Here is a 14,957-nt window from a genome sequence, read left to right as displayed (position 1 = left end):
CCTCCCTGGTTCATTGTATGGGCGCGCATTGGGACAGCTTTAAAAACATTTTAGTGCAGTTGATGGACCATGACCTCTTAGTATCAGTCAAATGCAGATTTATTTTCTAGGAGATATGCTATTTGAAGTTTGTTTGAGCCAAGTTAGAGAAGTCTGCCATAGAATTTTTTCAGGATCAGTCCAAGGTACTCTCCAGCTCATGCCAAGCGACACAGGAAAATAACCACTATTGTATGCTCTGTGGCTTCATTGTCTAGTCTTAAGATGGAGGAAAAAGGCAAGGCATGCCAACTGCTTGCCAGTGTGATGGAAAAACTGAGTTTATACAGCTCAAGAGCAACTAAATAAGTATGCTGTAGTCACAAACTATGATGAGATGGACAAGGAACTTGATGTCACTGACAGCTGCCCAAGTGTCAGCCTACAGGGGACTTAACAGGTCTTCTGCTACCTTTCCATGCAATCAGACCTCAGAAGGACACAATCATTCTAGGCACTTTCTATTATCCTCATTTCTCTCAGGAAAGCTGTCAGCAGCCAGTGTTGGTTGTTTTTGTTTTTTTTTGTTGCTGTTTTTTTTTTAATAGCACTCAAAGCACAGTAATTTGTTCATATTGTAGAGCATTTTATTAATGTTGCAGCAGTGGTAGCGATCCAGGTATTTGGAATGGTGCAATAAAAATACAAATTTGAAAGAGAGAAGGACATTGTGGAATCAGGAGATAAACTCTTGCCCAGTTACCAATGTACTAATTTTGGAGGGGAAAAATGTGCCTTCAGTTTAAGTCAAGGGACATTTCGGGGACAGAGAGGTGGAAATCACTTTCTAGTGAATTGTTTCATTTGCAAAGGGCACTATCACCTGGTCTTAAGTCCCCATTCCAGCTTGGTTTCCTGCTCCTGCATCTGCTTCATTACCCCTTTTCCTCATTGAAGAGATGGGTATTTTGTGCTCTGCTGAACTGGTAAAGGACAAGACACGACTCATCACGACTGAGCAGATTTTGCCTCTTCTTCTCATTGCTCAGCTTTGCTGTGAAGGAGTGTTATACCAAGAGCTGTTGACATTAAATCTGAACACTTTTTGCTGACCATTGCACAGTGCATGGGTGACTGAAGCAAACTCGTAACCACGGATTTCAAGAGTAAGCTTTAGGGAAACCCCTCCTTTGATCAAGAAAGGTGACTGCACATTCTGCATCCAATTCAAGCATGTTGAAGGAGATTTACCAAGATAGCACTGAGGAGCCACATTTTCAAGTGTATAGCACCTATGGATCAAATGAGATTTTTCTCCTAGATCTCAGCTCCCAGGGGTGCATCTGAGCAAATAACACAAATGCTTTCAGTAGCGCAGGCAATCCCTCTTTCGTGATTTAACCTTCCATTTTAACAACACATATTTATTGTCCAAAAAACACCAAAGAGGGAAGACTGCCTGAACAGCCTTGACTCATGGCTGGAAAAATGTGCAAAAGGCTTAGAAACTAACAAACAAGGGGGAAAAAGGAACCTCCCACCTCTGCTTTGAACAAGGTGGCAGCATCATGAACAAGACACCGTCCAGGAAGAAGGAGCTCTCCAGGAGCTGTGCATGGACATCCTGGGATCACTGGACGTCTCTGTGAGAGGGATGTGTTTCACTAAATGTCAGGGATTGGAAGGGAACTTGAAAGATCATCCAGTCCAATCCCCCTGCCTTAGCAGGAACACCTAGATTAGGTCACACACGAATGTGTCCTGGTGGGTTCTGAATGTCTCCAGAGAGGGAGACCCCACAACCTCTCTGGGCAGCCCGTTCTGCTGTTCTGTTACATTCACCATAAAGAAGATTTTTCTCTATTATTAATGTATTCATTTTTGATCAGATGCGGTGGAGTCTCCTTAACATCTCTGACACGTGCCCCCAGTAGACAGCAAAGCTCTCTGGAGAGGATGTCGGGGCAGCAGATGGGGGCCTCAGTGCCTCCCGGCATGGAGTCCCCAGTCACTAAGACAACGCCGGGCAACGGTGCCCAGCAGCTGCTCCCTGGCAGGGGCTCTCCATCACCTGCTGAGGTGATTCCCTGCATCAGCATGGAACAGGAACCCCAGAGCCGATTGCATCACACAAGCGCGCTGTGTTTGAGGGCCTGCAGGGTTGCCCTGGGGACCTGTCTGGTCCCCAGCCCGGGGCGCGTCATTCATTCTCTGTGAGGTGACACTGCAGTGTGGTGTCACAGTGGCTGCGTCATCCACCCTTGTGGAGCGGTGGGAGCGGTGGCTCAGTCCGCTTGTGGGACCCGCAGGAAGTGGAACCAGAGAGAGCTTTGTGTCTATCTGGAGGCATCCTGCTATCATGGAGAGGCTGAGAGCCCTTCGAGGTGAGTCCCTCCACCTCTCTGGACACCACGACGCTGCCCGAGCACACGTGTGCCTCCAGTGTCTGTTTAGGACGTGCCAGCAGCGCTGTCCTTGCTCTGCCGAGTGCAGCTGCTCACCGTGGTTTCCCCAGCACCCCAGCAAGGGGAAAGCTCCCTCCCCTGTCCCCGCCAACCACACGCAGCCTTGCGCTGTGGAGCTGGAGGAGCGTTCCTCCCACAGCTGGCCGGGTGCTCGGCCCTGGCTCCAAGCAACACCTGCAGCAGCTGCTCTGCTCTTTCCTTCCAGGTCTCTTTGCTTGTGTGGGCTGCGTGCCCAGGCGTACGCGTCGCAGGGAGAGAAGCAGGGTGTCAAGCCCTGTCCCTACCTGCGCCGCGACCTTACTGCTTCAGCGCCTGCAAGATCAGGAGGTGAGTTGGGGACATCCAACCAGCAACCCTTGCCCTCCTGGCCCAGGGCCACGGTGCCGTGGGTGCCAGGCCCGGCAGCACATCCACAGAGCGATGGGTGGCAGCGGGCAAAGCGAGCGTGACTGATCCTTGTCCCCAGGGTGACCGAGCGCAGGCGTACTGTGAGCTGGAGAGCGCCCTGTGCCAAGACAGCAGCCGCCCGCCGTGCGGAGTGGTGAACCGGCTGCTGGCAGAGGTGTCCCGGGACCTGACGGCAGCCCAGGTGAGGGCTCACTCCCAAAGGCAAAGGGAACCAACCGCCTGCCCACGCTGGTGTTCTGCTGGCGGATGGTGGGGGCTTAGCTCTTCCAAGGGCCTCAGGCAGTCTCCTGGGCTGCGTGTCACCAGTGTCTCTCTTCCAGGGCGTGACCAGCAATGTCAAGACAGCTGCCAGCAATGTCCTGGTGGCTCTGGCTCGGACGCACTTCACCTTGGTGATGGCTGAGCTCCAGAGCCACCTGAAGGCCGCGGGGGACATGTCCAAGGAGTTTGTGCTCAACACCCTGAGCAAACTCTTCAGCACCTATGGTAGAGTACCCTCAACCTCCTGACATCTATAACAACCGGGAAAGGGGTCTCTGCCCTCTGAGTGTGATCTGCACTGAGCTGGGGGCTGCAGGGCTGCTGTCCACCTACCTTGCTGCCGGGGCTCTGACTGTGGCCCTCTCCTTCCTCTTTGCAGCTCCACAGTGCATCCCCTTTGTGTGGCTGATGCTGGCAGGCCTGCGCAGTGTGGTGGGCCAGGTGAAGAGTGGCCAGATCCTGCGCATCGCTTGTGCTGGTGAGTGCCGGCCCCAGAGCAGCCCTGCTGCAGACTCTCACAGACTCCGTTTTCTCACTCTCTTAAAAAAAATAATAATAATAATTTATTTTTTTAATTATTTTGTTTTTTCAGTTTTGAAACAGTGGCTGGATGGAGTCAAGACTTACTTGTCCTCAGGAATGCAATGCCCCTGGCCTGCCATGGAGAAAGAGCAGATCTGTGAAAACCTTCACGAGCTGCTCTTCTCTGTGGTGTGGAACTGGCAAGACTGCCAGGAGGAACAGGTGAGCACTGCTGCATTCCCAGCCCAGGATGGCAGCAGGGGCACCCATGTCGGCAGCTCTGTCTGTGCCCAGTGGGCTGAGAGCTGAGGGGTGATGAGAGGGAGTGGGCTGGCTCTGCAAAGGGCCCTGAAGTGGCTCTGTGCCAGGGAGCAGCTGCATGTCACAGCACTGTGGCAGGAAGAGCTGGGGATGAGGGTATGGGGAAAAGCTGCCTGCCCTCCAGAGCGAGCCCATCTCCTGCTGGGCGTGGGGGTGTGGGGAAGGGGAAGGGAAAGGGGAAGGGGAAAGCCCTCTGTGTAGGAAGGGCAGACCTTCAGTCTTTGATACCGGGCCTCTGCCATCCTCTCCAGGACAAACAGGCCGTCCTTGGGGCTGTGGCTGCCATGTTGGAGGTTCTCCTGCAAGAGGAGCGGCACCAAGAGCAGGTCTGGGAGCAGCTCCTCTGGCTCGTTCACCCGTGTCAGGAGATCCAAGACATTTGCAGGGTGGCCAAGGTGAGTTGTTGTGCAGGGCTCAGGGTAGACGTGGGGCCCGTGCAAATGCCACGAGGGGCCAGGGAGGAGGTGGGGAGCCCTTGGAGAAAGAAGGAATGGGTGTTCAAGGGAGCTCTGAGGCTTCCTGAGCTCTTCAGTCAGAGAAGGAACAACCCAGACAGGAGCCAGGAGGGAACCAAGAATCACTGGGGCTCATCTCTTGGGGATGGGAAGTTTCACCACCACTGTGGGGCTCTGAGTGCCTGAGGAGCTCTATGCTAACAACTGGGGGGACCACATCCAGTTGCATCTGATGGGGGAGAAGTGGGCTGCTGGGTGGGAAATGCCTGCAAATGATGCCCAAACACGGCTCGATTGAGAGCAGAGAGACTCCCTTGGTGCCGCTGGGAGGTGGGGGATAAACAAGAACGCCTGTGCAGGAGCTTCTCCCTGCAGAGAAACAATCGGGAAACAGTTTCTCCACTCCCAAGTGGCTAGATGTGGCTTCATCCCTTTCTTCCTCTCCTGCTCTCTTGCAGAGCCTCACTATCTTCCTGGAGGCCTTAGGGGGCATTGAGTCTGTAATCCCAGGGGACAAGTTTCTGGACGTCGCCAGTGCCGTGTTTTACCAGGTAAGGGGAGCCTATCCTTGCGCCCACAGCAGTTTCCCTCTTGGCTAAGTCTCAGGAGGACTGCAAAGCTCTGACCCCTGAATAAGGCGGCTCAGCCTTAGCTCCTGCATGCTCAAGGCAGGTCCAGAGCCATGCATGTACTCTCGGGGATGCTGTGGGGAGGGCTGGGTTTTGTCTGCCTGCCCTCTTCCCGAGAGTGCCCAGGGAGACGAGAGCGGGCAGCACAGTGTCTTTTCCGTCCTCAGTGCTGATGTGATTGTATCAAATGGACCTTGTTCCCACAGCTCTATGACGACAGCAAGCAGCACAGCGAGGCTGGTCGTGCACAGCTGACCCACTGCATCATGCTGCAGGGTAAGGAGAGGAGCTTTGGCCATGCTTGGCGCTGCCCTGGCCAAAACCTCTCTCACAAACTTCAGGAATGGGCGTGAGGTTCTTGCTAACATAGCGTGGGATTTCCTCCCTGCAGCCCGGATCTGCCCAGAGGAAACCATCCTGTTTCTGCAGTCGCAGCTGGGCGATGACTGGGAGCCTGGATGCGTGGCAGCCCTGGGTCTGCTGGGTGCTCTGGCTCGCTCTGATGGTCAGTACCACGGGTTGATCAGTACCACGCCTTGGGACTGCCAGGGCTCCCTTCTGCCATCTGTGTTGTGGCTCCGCTCATGCTTCTGTGCATCTCTTGCAGAGCCCGTGATGACGGAGATGCTGCCCCAGGTCGTCGAGGCTGTGCAGCGTCTGTGCAGCGACCCCAGCATCCGGGTGAGCTGGTTGGGGAAAAGAAAGCGCTGTCGGGGTGGTGATGCTGCTGCTAGCACGGGCAGGGCTGGGGTGACTAGAGAGGTGCTGGGGCATTGGTCACACGGTCATGATGGCTCCTGTGGGGAGAGCAGGCAGAGTGGAGCAGGCAGGTCCCTGTGCTGTGCATGGAAAGCGCACAGCCTGGTGTTAAGGCCAGGCCCTCATCTCAGTAGCTAAAGCCTCTCCAGTGCTCTTGCTGTCTCTTCTCATGCCCAAAGGGCTGCCCCGATGAGCAGGTGGCTTCCCTTTGCCTTCTGACCAGGAAAATCACACCCATAATTGACCCCTTGCAGGTGAGGACGGCTATTCTGTATTTCATCAAGGATCTGCTCAGTTCGAACACCCGGAGCTGCTCAGCCTGGGATGTGGTGGGGCACATCTTCAGGGAGTTCAGCCGCGCCACAGGAAGAAGGGTAAGGGCAGTGGGCAGCATCTTCCTTTGGAAGACCCGTGCTGCTCAGAGGCTGCTATACAGAAGCACCGCTGAGGCCACACCTGAGCCTCCTGAGAGGCTCCTGAGAACTGAGCATAACCAGTGTTTCAACACCACTGTTGAGCAGGCAGCCGGAGACCTTTCTGCCCGGGAAGCCCAGGAAGAAGGAGCTCTCCAGGAGCTGTGCATGGACATCCTGGGATCACTGGACGTCTCTGTGAGAGGGATGTCCAAAGTAAGTCACGCTCTGCCCTGCTGCTGCTCCCTGCCTTTCCCTCACGTGTTCCTCGTCCCATTCCAGGACCCCAGGTCTCTCCTCCAATGTGCTCTGAAGCACACAGGACTCAGGGAAATTCACAGAGTCCTCTTCATCTCTGAGCAGAGGCAGGAATGCTGACCTGCTCAACTGCCTCGTTCCCTACAGCTCCTGTGGCCGCGGCTGCTGTTGTTTGTGGTGCCAGCGCAGTACACAGGCATGCTGATCCCAGTCTCCCGCTGTGTCTGTGCCCTGGCTGAGAGAGAGGAGCTGACAGGACGGCCGATAGAACATCTGGATCCCCATTTTGTCAGCTCCATGTTTCAAGGTAGGAGCAAAAACTCCCTCAGTGAGCTCTGCTGACCTGTGGTAGCACCCAGAAGGGACAGCGGAGGTGTGCGTGGCTGGGCACACAGTGTCTTGGAGTCTTACTCAGCACTTTTTTTCTCTTTGCAGGCCCACTGCTGACGCCCCAGACACTGCTGGCACGACTGCTGGTGAGTAGATGCTCCAGAGGCCGGTGCCACAAGCACCCAGGAGGAAGCAGCATGGCCATGGGCAAAGCTGTTGGCTGCTCCTTGCCTGCCAGAGCAGAGCCGAGCTGCTTCCATCCTGGGGGAAAGCCGTTGCTCTTGCTGCAGAAGTGACCCTGCTTTGTGTTGCTCTCACTCAGGTGGTGGCAGGCAGCCCTGTTGCAGGCAGCAAACTCCAAGCTGCTGCCTTACTGCTGATGAAAAACCTCCACAGCAGGTTCCACAGGGCTGTGGGGGCCATGTGGGCTACTGAGATCCCCCTGCTGCTGCAGTGTCTTGAAGGTAAAGCACTGGAGGGGAAGAAGAGGCAGAGGCAGGGAAGGGAAGGGGGGGAGTGAAAATGCAGCTCTGTAGCATGGCAGAGGGGAAGCACTGCCTGCAGGCCAGTTCTTGCTCTGCTGCTGTTCCCATTCCTGGGAGTCAGCACTGAGGCCCAGGGACCTATCCCACCAGAGATCTGCCCGTTCCAGGACGTGGATGGGCCCTTCATGTCCCCTCAGACAGCAGCCTTGGAGCACTTAGTTCCGTGTTCCTGTGGAGGCAGTGTTTGTGGGGAGGGACAGGTCATTGTGGAGGGGGTGCAGGTCCCAGCTTGGTAGTGTCAAGTGCCCAGGCCAAGCCAGGTTTGCAGCAGCTCTTCTTCTGTGCCTTGATCCCAAGTAAGGGTCTTTGTCTTCCTATTGCTGTGCAGGGAAAGATGAGAGCTTCCCGGACGCTGCCGAGTTTGAGCGCCGTCTGCTAAAGGTACAGCATTGCCGGGAGGCGCGGTGCAGAGAAGTGCTTGCCTGCCCCAAGTAGCCCCGCTCCCATGTGAGCCACTGTGGGGCAGGAACAGCCTCTCAAGCGCTGCTGCGGAGCGGCCGCACGCCTTTGTGGCGCTGCCTCTTCTGCTCTGTCCCAAGCCCAGAGGGGTCTTAGGAGAAGAGGGTGGGTGGCTTTAATGGAGGGAACACTGGGGGAGCTGGGAGAGGGACTGTTCTTCCAGGCACCTCTCCCCAGAGGGCTGCAGCAACTTGGGAGCGAGGGAAGAGGCAAAGGGCAAGGGAACATTGTCTTCTCCTGTTCTCCAACAGTTCCTGAAGGCGTCGCTGGACACAATAGAGGAGAAGGCATGGATCGAGGCCCTGAGCTGTGAGCTGAGCCAGCGGCTGAGCAGCTCTGCCAGCAGCTCTGCAGAAAAGGTGAGTTCCCCCCGGCTCTACCCAGCGGTGCAGCTGCAGGTGTCCAGCTGGGGCTGGGGCTGTGGCTGGTGCTCTGCCCACGCGGGTGCAGATGCTGCTTCCCCAGTCTATGCCCCCCAAAGGGCCTTTCCCTGCAATCTGCCCGGGGATGGCTAAAGCTCAGACCCACAGCTGCTCTCAGCAACCGCCAGGGAGCTTGGCTCCTTCCCACCTGGCCCTCCACCAGCAGGTTAAGCTGCTGCCACATCTCAGCTTCTTCCCCTGCAGTCATTCCTGTACAAGGCTCTGGGCACGGTGCTGGGATCCTGTCAGGGAGTCCTCCACGTGCAGGAGAAGCTGCTACAGCACCTGGAGGAGGCAAATGCAGAGGAGCCACGTGAGGCCCAGGTGAGCTGTCCTCTCCTCCAGCTCCTGTGAGCATCCCCGCTCTGGCCCTGGGGCAGAGGCCTTCTCCTGGCCCTGCTCCGGGCCTTTCAACCTCTGCACTGCTGCCATTTTGCTCAGGAGCGGACCTGCAGATTCAGGCCTGTGCCAACGGCCCCTTATTCTTTTGTGCAGGGAATCATCTCTCTTCTCAGCCATGCTGCTGAGAACAACTTCCACACAGTCCTGGCCACGCTCACCATGTTTGCGTCCAGGCTGTGCAAAGGCCGCAATGCCAGGATTTCCAGGCGCAAGAAGGTAAAGCGTTACGGGTTTCCATCTTGGCATTCTTCTGCCTTATTTTCCCTGCAGCTCCTGCCTTGGGAGCCCAGGAGCATCGCGGGGCACTGGGGGCCGTTAGCGAGTGTCTCAAGGCATTTCTTCCCACACAGATGGAGCTGGACAGCACGAGAGCTCATGCCACACGCAGCGCTCTCATGCTCGCCCACGGCAGCGTGGCACTGCGTGCCTCCAAGGAACAGCTGCTCGCCCACCTGGAGGGAGACATCGTGGGCAACGTCCTGATGCTCTACAGCTGCAGCTGCCGGGTGAGAGCTCAAAGCGTGCCAGGGTGTCAGAGCGCCCCGCTGCAGCCTCTCCACATGGGGGGATGCTGAGATGGGCCTTCCCTTTCCAAAGGTCCCTCGGGGAACTGTTTGTGCCCAGATAAAGATCCAAGCCCTTCCCTTAGCGTTGTCCCCACGTGTGTCCCTTGCAGCCCTTGTCCCTTCCCGCAGTTCAAAGAATGTTCTTCTCTCTTGCTCCTCAGGACTTGCAGAACAACCTCGCGCTGGTGCAGAGCATCACCGACTGCAGCTCTGCCTACCAAGCTGTGGGTGATTCTGCAAGCTTTAACCCCTCCTTGAAGAGCAAGCTGCTGGAGATCCTGATGGTGAGTGCCTGGAGACGGGGCTGTCTGCAGAGGAGTTCTGGGCTGCGCCACAAGGCTCGCTTCCCTGGAGGCATGCAGGTGTCCAGCAGCCACACGTCTCCAGCTGGTGGGGACCTTGGGTGCTGGCAGGCAGTGGCTGGGCAGCGGGCTGGGTGCACCAGCTGCTGCATCCTGCAGTGCTTCCACAGGAAAGTGATGGGGCTGGTGTGTGGCAGTTGTGCCTGTCTGGGGGCCGGGTGGAACAGCTCTTGTGTGCCCCTTGCCCACTTTGACACTGTCTCTCTGGGACTTGCAGGACCTGATGAAGAAGTATTACTCGGGCATGCCTGTCTCCCCAGTGCCTCTCAAAGTGGTTCTGGCCCTGGAGCAGTTGAGGTAAGGGCTGAGGTTGCAAGTCAGAATGGTGATCCCCATTTTGGGTAGCTCCTGAGCGCCTGGAGGGGCCAGGGGGGGAGGAACCACATCTACAGCAGGAGAGACGGCTGGTCTGTTGTGCCCAGCAAAGCTGAGGTTCTGGGCAGGGAGAAAGGCCCTGGTGCTCCTGTGCCCTGGCAGGGAAGAGAGGGAGAGCTGGGGTCTCCTTCCCTCCAGAGCAGGAGGTGGTTCACTGCTGCCGGGGAGGAGGTGGGCGCTGCTGGAACTGAAGGCAGTGCTCAGCAGCATGAGCTGGGTGGGGGTATTGGCTTTGTAGCTGTCAATTAGGAGAAACTCAGATGTTGTCTGAACCAGTCTGGAGAGGTAAATACCCTTTCTGATTTCTCTTCCTGTTTTCCTCCTCTCAGCAAGCTGAAGCCCTCTTCTGAAAGCAAGGACCTGCGTGAGATGTTGGTCCTGTGCTGCAAGAACATCGTGACACACCCTTCAGCAGAGATGATGCTGAAGATCAGGAAGTCACCGCAAGCAGCACAGTACCTGCAGGTAACCTGCCGTAACTTTCCCGGCCACCTCTCGGTCAGAACCCTACCTCAGCACACACAACCTCTGCTCTGGCAGCAGCCGTGATGCTACACGTCACTCCCCTCTTCTGCTTTCAGCTTCAGCAAACATCACTGAGAGCTCTGGGCCGGCTCATGGTGGTCCTGCTGGAGACAGAGCCCAGCGGTGGCTTCTTCCAGAACATAGTCCATGTGAGTATGCGTGGGGCAAGGGAGAAAGCATGGTGCCTGTCAATAGCGGGGGCAGAGATCTGGGGACTGAGAGGAGGATCACAGGGGGAGAAATCTCCTGCTGACGTGCCAGCTCACTGCGAGCTGAAATGGGCAGAGAAATGGGCCCTGCAGGGGGAAAGCAGGAGCCAGCCCCTGGAGGCCACAGCCGAGGAAAAGCTCCTGGGTTAGGAGGCAGGCGTGTCTGCAGAGAGCGGGGCGGCAGTGCCCGTGGTCAGTGAGGCAGGAGGCCACATGGAGCAACAGGGCAGGCCTTAAGGGAAAGTGCTGGGAAAGGGGGGACAGGGAGAGGGGTGGCAGGAAGGGAAAGCAAAGACATCCTCAGTGAGACAGATGCTCTACTCCAGGTCCTGCAGAAATCCATGGTATCGAGCAACGTGTGGGAGCGCAAGAGGGCCCTGCAGACCTGCTCCCAGCTGCTGGCTGTTTGTGAAGAGCTTCAAGTGAGTAAAGAGCCCCACCGCGTGCTCCCTGCTCCCTCCCCAGTGCCCCAGAGCTTGAAGGCGAGCTCTGCCCAGCTGTGCATGCTGTGTCATGGCGTGGGGAAGGCACAGATGGGAGAAGCTGGAGAGAGCTGGGGCCGTCTACAGCTTTGTTCCTGCCTCTCACCCCTGCAGAGAAGAGATGCCTGTGAGCACTTTGGCTCCTTGGTGGGATTGCTGGCGCCTCTGACTTGTGACCCCATGCCCGCATCCCGCCAGCTGGCTGTCACCTGTCTGAGCTCCCTTCTGCGAATCCAAGGTGAGTGGAGCAGGCACGCTCCAGCCCTCTGCCCTCCTCTGTAGCACTACCAGAGCCCCACGGGCTGGGCCCTGTTTACAGGAGGGAGAGGCACCGTGCACAGCTCTCTTCTTGTCCCCACCCTGTCCTCTGTCTTTCCCCCGTGGAATGCAGTTTCATTTCCAGAAGCATGACTTCCCTTTTCTCCCTGTGCTCTTTCCAGCCAAAGCGACCAACACAGACATCGAGACGGGTGACATCGGGAGCCTGTGCGAGGGGCTGCATGCCTGCAGCATCGCCTCTCAGCTCCAGACCACATCCAAAATGGCCATGGTATGTGGACCCAAGAAGGGGTGGTGTGATCTCTGTGTGTAGGCTTCTGCACGACCCTGTGCTGCTCCCAGCCTCTGACACTGTTTCCAAAATGAGCTGTTACCCTGAGTGCTCTTTTCCCAGTGCAAGTAGCAGGAGGCTCTCAGCTACGTCTGGCCTTCAGGCACCCAGTGCAAGGCTCTGACTCTATGATGTGCGTTTGTGTGTGTGAGTGCACTTGCATGCATGTGTGACTGTGGCTGCTGGGAGGTAGGCTTTGCATGTAAGCAAACACCATGGGTGCAGAAGTTGAGAGAAGGCTCAACCGCCTTCCGTATAAACAGCAGGGTACAGACAGCTGCAGCAGAGCAGTGATGAGATCTCTCCCGCTTCTCATTTCTCTGCAGATCGTGTGCAGGAACTTCCCCTTAGAACGCACCGTTGACTTCATGACTGCCATCAAGGAGACGATCCGGAAAGCCAACGGAGTGCGTGTGCGTGCTGCTGGGAAGTGGATGACCACCTTCCTGCAGATGCACGGGAAGGACATCAGTTGGAACGTAAGAGACTTTCCTTCACGTGTCTTGGACTTTTGCTGGCTGTTGCACTGACTTGTGCCGTTTGCCCCTTGTGCTCAGGGCATGGAGACCAGGGTAGCTGGCATGAAATTCAGGCTTAGGACTTGGCAGCATGTCAAGGGAGCAGGCACTGCTCATGCGCTGAATGTCCGTGGTTGGGCCCTGCAGAGTGCAGGATGCAGCAAGTCATTCTTTCTCCCCTTCTTCTCTCAGGTGCCTCCGATCCTCTACATCCTGCGCAGCATCACATCGTTTGCGCAGCAGAGCACGTTCCTGCCCTTCCTGTGCCAGGCGGTGGTCATCCTCACCCGCTGTCACACTGAGGCCGTGATGAGCAACTTCTCCCGGCCGCTTGGGCCAACGGACAGGTACTGGCACTCCCGCCTTTGCTGTTGCTGCAGAGGGATGTAGGGAGGAGGCAGCTTTTCTTTTTTGTGAATAGTCTCAAGTTGCGACTCTACTTTTTCTAGTGAGACATGGAGGAGAATAAGAGAATTTTGTCTTCAGCGATGGAGCCAATAGCAAAAAGAAGAAAGGATAAGAAAGGAAGGGAGGAGAGGAAAGGAGCAGGGAAGGAAAAAGGGAATGAAAAGGGAAATTTGAAAGGAGAAAAGGAGAAAAGAAGAGAAGAGAACGAGAAAAGAGAAGATGAGCTTAAAAATTGTATTATTTATTATAAATAAATAAATATATATATATATAAAAATAGTACCTTTTTTTTTTTTAAACCAAGTCTTTATTTCAATAGCTGCTGTCTCTTCTCCATACCAGTTACAGAATCACAGTCACCAAATGTCAGGGATTGGAAGAAACCTCAAAAGCTCATGTAATCTAATCCCCCTGCTGGGAACACCTAGATTAGGTCACACACGAATGTGTCCAGGCAGGTTCTGAATGTCTCCAGAGAGGGAGACCCCACAACCTCTCTGGGCAGCCCGTTCCACTGTTCTGTTACCACCACCATGAAGTTTTTTTTCTAGCATTCATGTGGAACCTCTCATGTTCCAGCTTGTACCCATTGCCCTTATCCTGTCACTGGATGTCACTGAGAAAAGCCTGGCTCCATCCTCCTGACAGACATCACAGAATCACAGAATCACAGAATTGTAGGGGTTGGAAGGGACCTCCAGAGATCATCGAGTCCAACCCCCCTGCCAAAGCAGGTTCCCTACACCAGGTAGCACAGGTAGGCATCCAGGCAGGTCTTGAACATCTCCAGAGAAGGAGACTCCACCACCTCCCTGGGCAGCCTGTTCCAGTGCTCCGTCACCCTCACTGTAAAGAAGTTCTTGCGCATGTTTGTGCGGAACTTCCTATGCTCCAGTTTCTGGCCGTTTCCCCTTGTCCTGTCTCCACTCACCACTGAAAAGAGTCTGGCCTTGCCATTCTGCCCCCCACACCTTAGATATTTATAGACCTGGATCAGGTCCCCTCTCAGTCTCCTTTTCTCAAGGCTGAACAGACCCAGTTCACTCAGCCTTTCCTCATAGGGGAGATGCTCCAGGCCCTTCACCATCTTCGTGGCCCTCTGCTGGACTCTTTCCAAGAGATCCCTGTCTTTTTTGTACTGGGGAGCCCAGAACTGGACGCAGTACTCCAGATGAGGTCTTACCAGGGCAGAGTAGAGGGGGAGGATCACCTCCTTTGACCTGCTGGCCACGCTCTTTTTAATGCACCCCAGTAAGCCATTGGCCTTTTTGGCCACAAGGGCACACTGCTGGCTCATGGCCAACCTGTCGTCCACCAGGACACCCAGGTCACTTTCCGCAGAGCTCCCCTCCAGCAGCTCATCCCCCAACCTGTACTGGTGCATGGAATTATTCCTCCCCAGATGCAAGACTCTACACTTGCTTTTGTTAAACCTCATCCGGTTTCTTTCTGCCCAGCTCTCCAGCCTATCCAGGTCTTGCTGAATGGCAGCACAGCCTTCAGGCGTGTCAGCCAATCCTCCCAACTTTGTATCATCGGCAAACTTGCTGAGGGTGGCCACTATCCCCTCATCAAGGTCATTGATGAAGATGTTGAACAAGACCAGACCCAGCACAGACCCCTGAGGAACACCGCTAGTTACAGGCCTCCAACCGGACTCTGCACCACCAACAACGACCCTCTGTGCTCTGCCAGTCAGCCAGTTCTCAACCCAACATCCTTTACATATTTATAAGCGTTCATTAGGTCACCTCTCAGTCTCCTCCAAGCCAAAGCTTCCTCAGACTTTCCTCGTAAGGGAGATGCTCTGGTCCCTTCATCATCTTTGTGGCTCTGTGCTGGACTCTCTCAAGCAGTTCCCTGTCCTTCTTGAACAGAGGGGCCCAGAACTGGACACAATACTCCAGATGCGGTCTCACCAGGGCAGAGTAGAGAAGCAGGATAACCTCTTTTGACCTCCTAACCATGCCCCTTCTAGTATGTCCCAGGGTGCCATTGGCCTTCTTGGCCACAAGGGCAGAGTGCTGGCTCATGGTCACCCTGCTGTCCCCCAGGACCCACAGGTCCCTTTCCCCTACGCTGCTCTCCAACAGGTCAGTCCCTAACCTATACTGGTATGTGGGGTCGTTCTTGCCCAGATACAAGTCCCTACGCTTGCCCTTGTTGTATTTCATTCAAGTTCTCCCCACCCAACTCTCCGCCTGTCCAGGTGTCGCTGGGTGGCAGCACAGCCTTCAGGCATGTCAGCCACTCCTCCCAGTTCTGTGGCATCAG

The 14,957-nt window shown here is 55.7% G+C and overlaps 1 protein-coding gene across 1 annotated transcript; it reads left to right on the top strand.

Annotated features, from left to right (window-relative positions):
• The first annotated feature begins 2,338 nt into the window (after positions 1–2,338).
• On the top strand, positions 2,339–12,852 carry LOC125685655 (maestro heat-like repeat-containing protein family member 2B). The gene is made up of 31 exons (XM_048928914.1): positions 2,339–2,363; positions 2,650–2,771; positions 2,911–3,033; positions 3,173–3,338; positions 3,493–3,591; positions 3,706–3,857; positions 4,208–4,351; positions 4,870–4,962; positions 5,247–5,316; positions 5,432–5,545; positions 5,648–5,721; positions 6,054–6,173; positions 6,321–6,428; positions 6,618–6,777; positions 6,906–6,946; positions 7,123–7,264; positions 7,674–7,726; positions 8,056–8,163; positions 8,431–8,550; positions 8,722–8,844; positions 8,979–9,134; positions 9,356–9,478; positions 9,774–9,853; positions 10,261–10,396; positions 10,513–10,605; positions 11,001–11,087; positions 11,262–11,385; positions 11,588–11,697; positions 12,084–12,236; positions 12,468–12,622; positions 12,725–12,852. The coding sequence occupies exons 1-31, from the start codon at positions 2,339–2,341 to the stop codon at positions 12,774–12,776; spliced, it is 3,426 nt and encodes a 1,141-aa protein (XP_048784871.1). The 3' UTR covers positions 12,777–12,852.
• The last annotated feature ends 2,105 nt before the right edge of the window (positions 12,853–14,957 follow it).

This window comes from Lagopus muta, chromosome 1 (genome assembly GCF_023343835.1).
Source record: "Lagopus muta isolate bLagMut1 chromosome 1, bLagMut1 primary, whole genome shotgun sequence".
Classification (NCBI taxonomy): Eukaryota; Metazoa; Chordata; class Aves; order Galliformes; family Phasianidae; genus Lagopus; species Lagopus muta.
Note: the sequence above shows the minus strand (reverse complement) of the source record. Positions and strands in the feature narration are given on the sequence as shown.

Bases quoted from the DNA above. Each gene is read 5' to 3' on its own strand.
- LOC125685655 (XM_048928914.1), top strand. From the start codon at position 2,339: ATGGAGAGGCTGAGAGCCCTTCGAG. The intron at 3,034-3,172 runs GTGAGGGCTCAC...TCTCTCTTCCAG, and splicing joins GGGACCTGACGGCAGCCCAG to GGCGTGACCAGCAATGTCAA. The intron at 4,963-5,246 runs GTAAGGGGAGCC...TTGTTCCCACAG, and splicing joins CCAGTGCCGTGTTTTACCAG to CTCTATGACGACAGCAAGCA.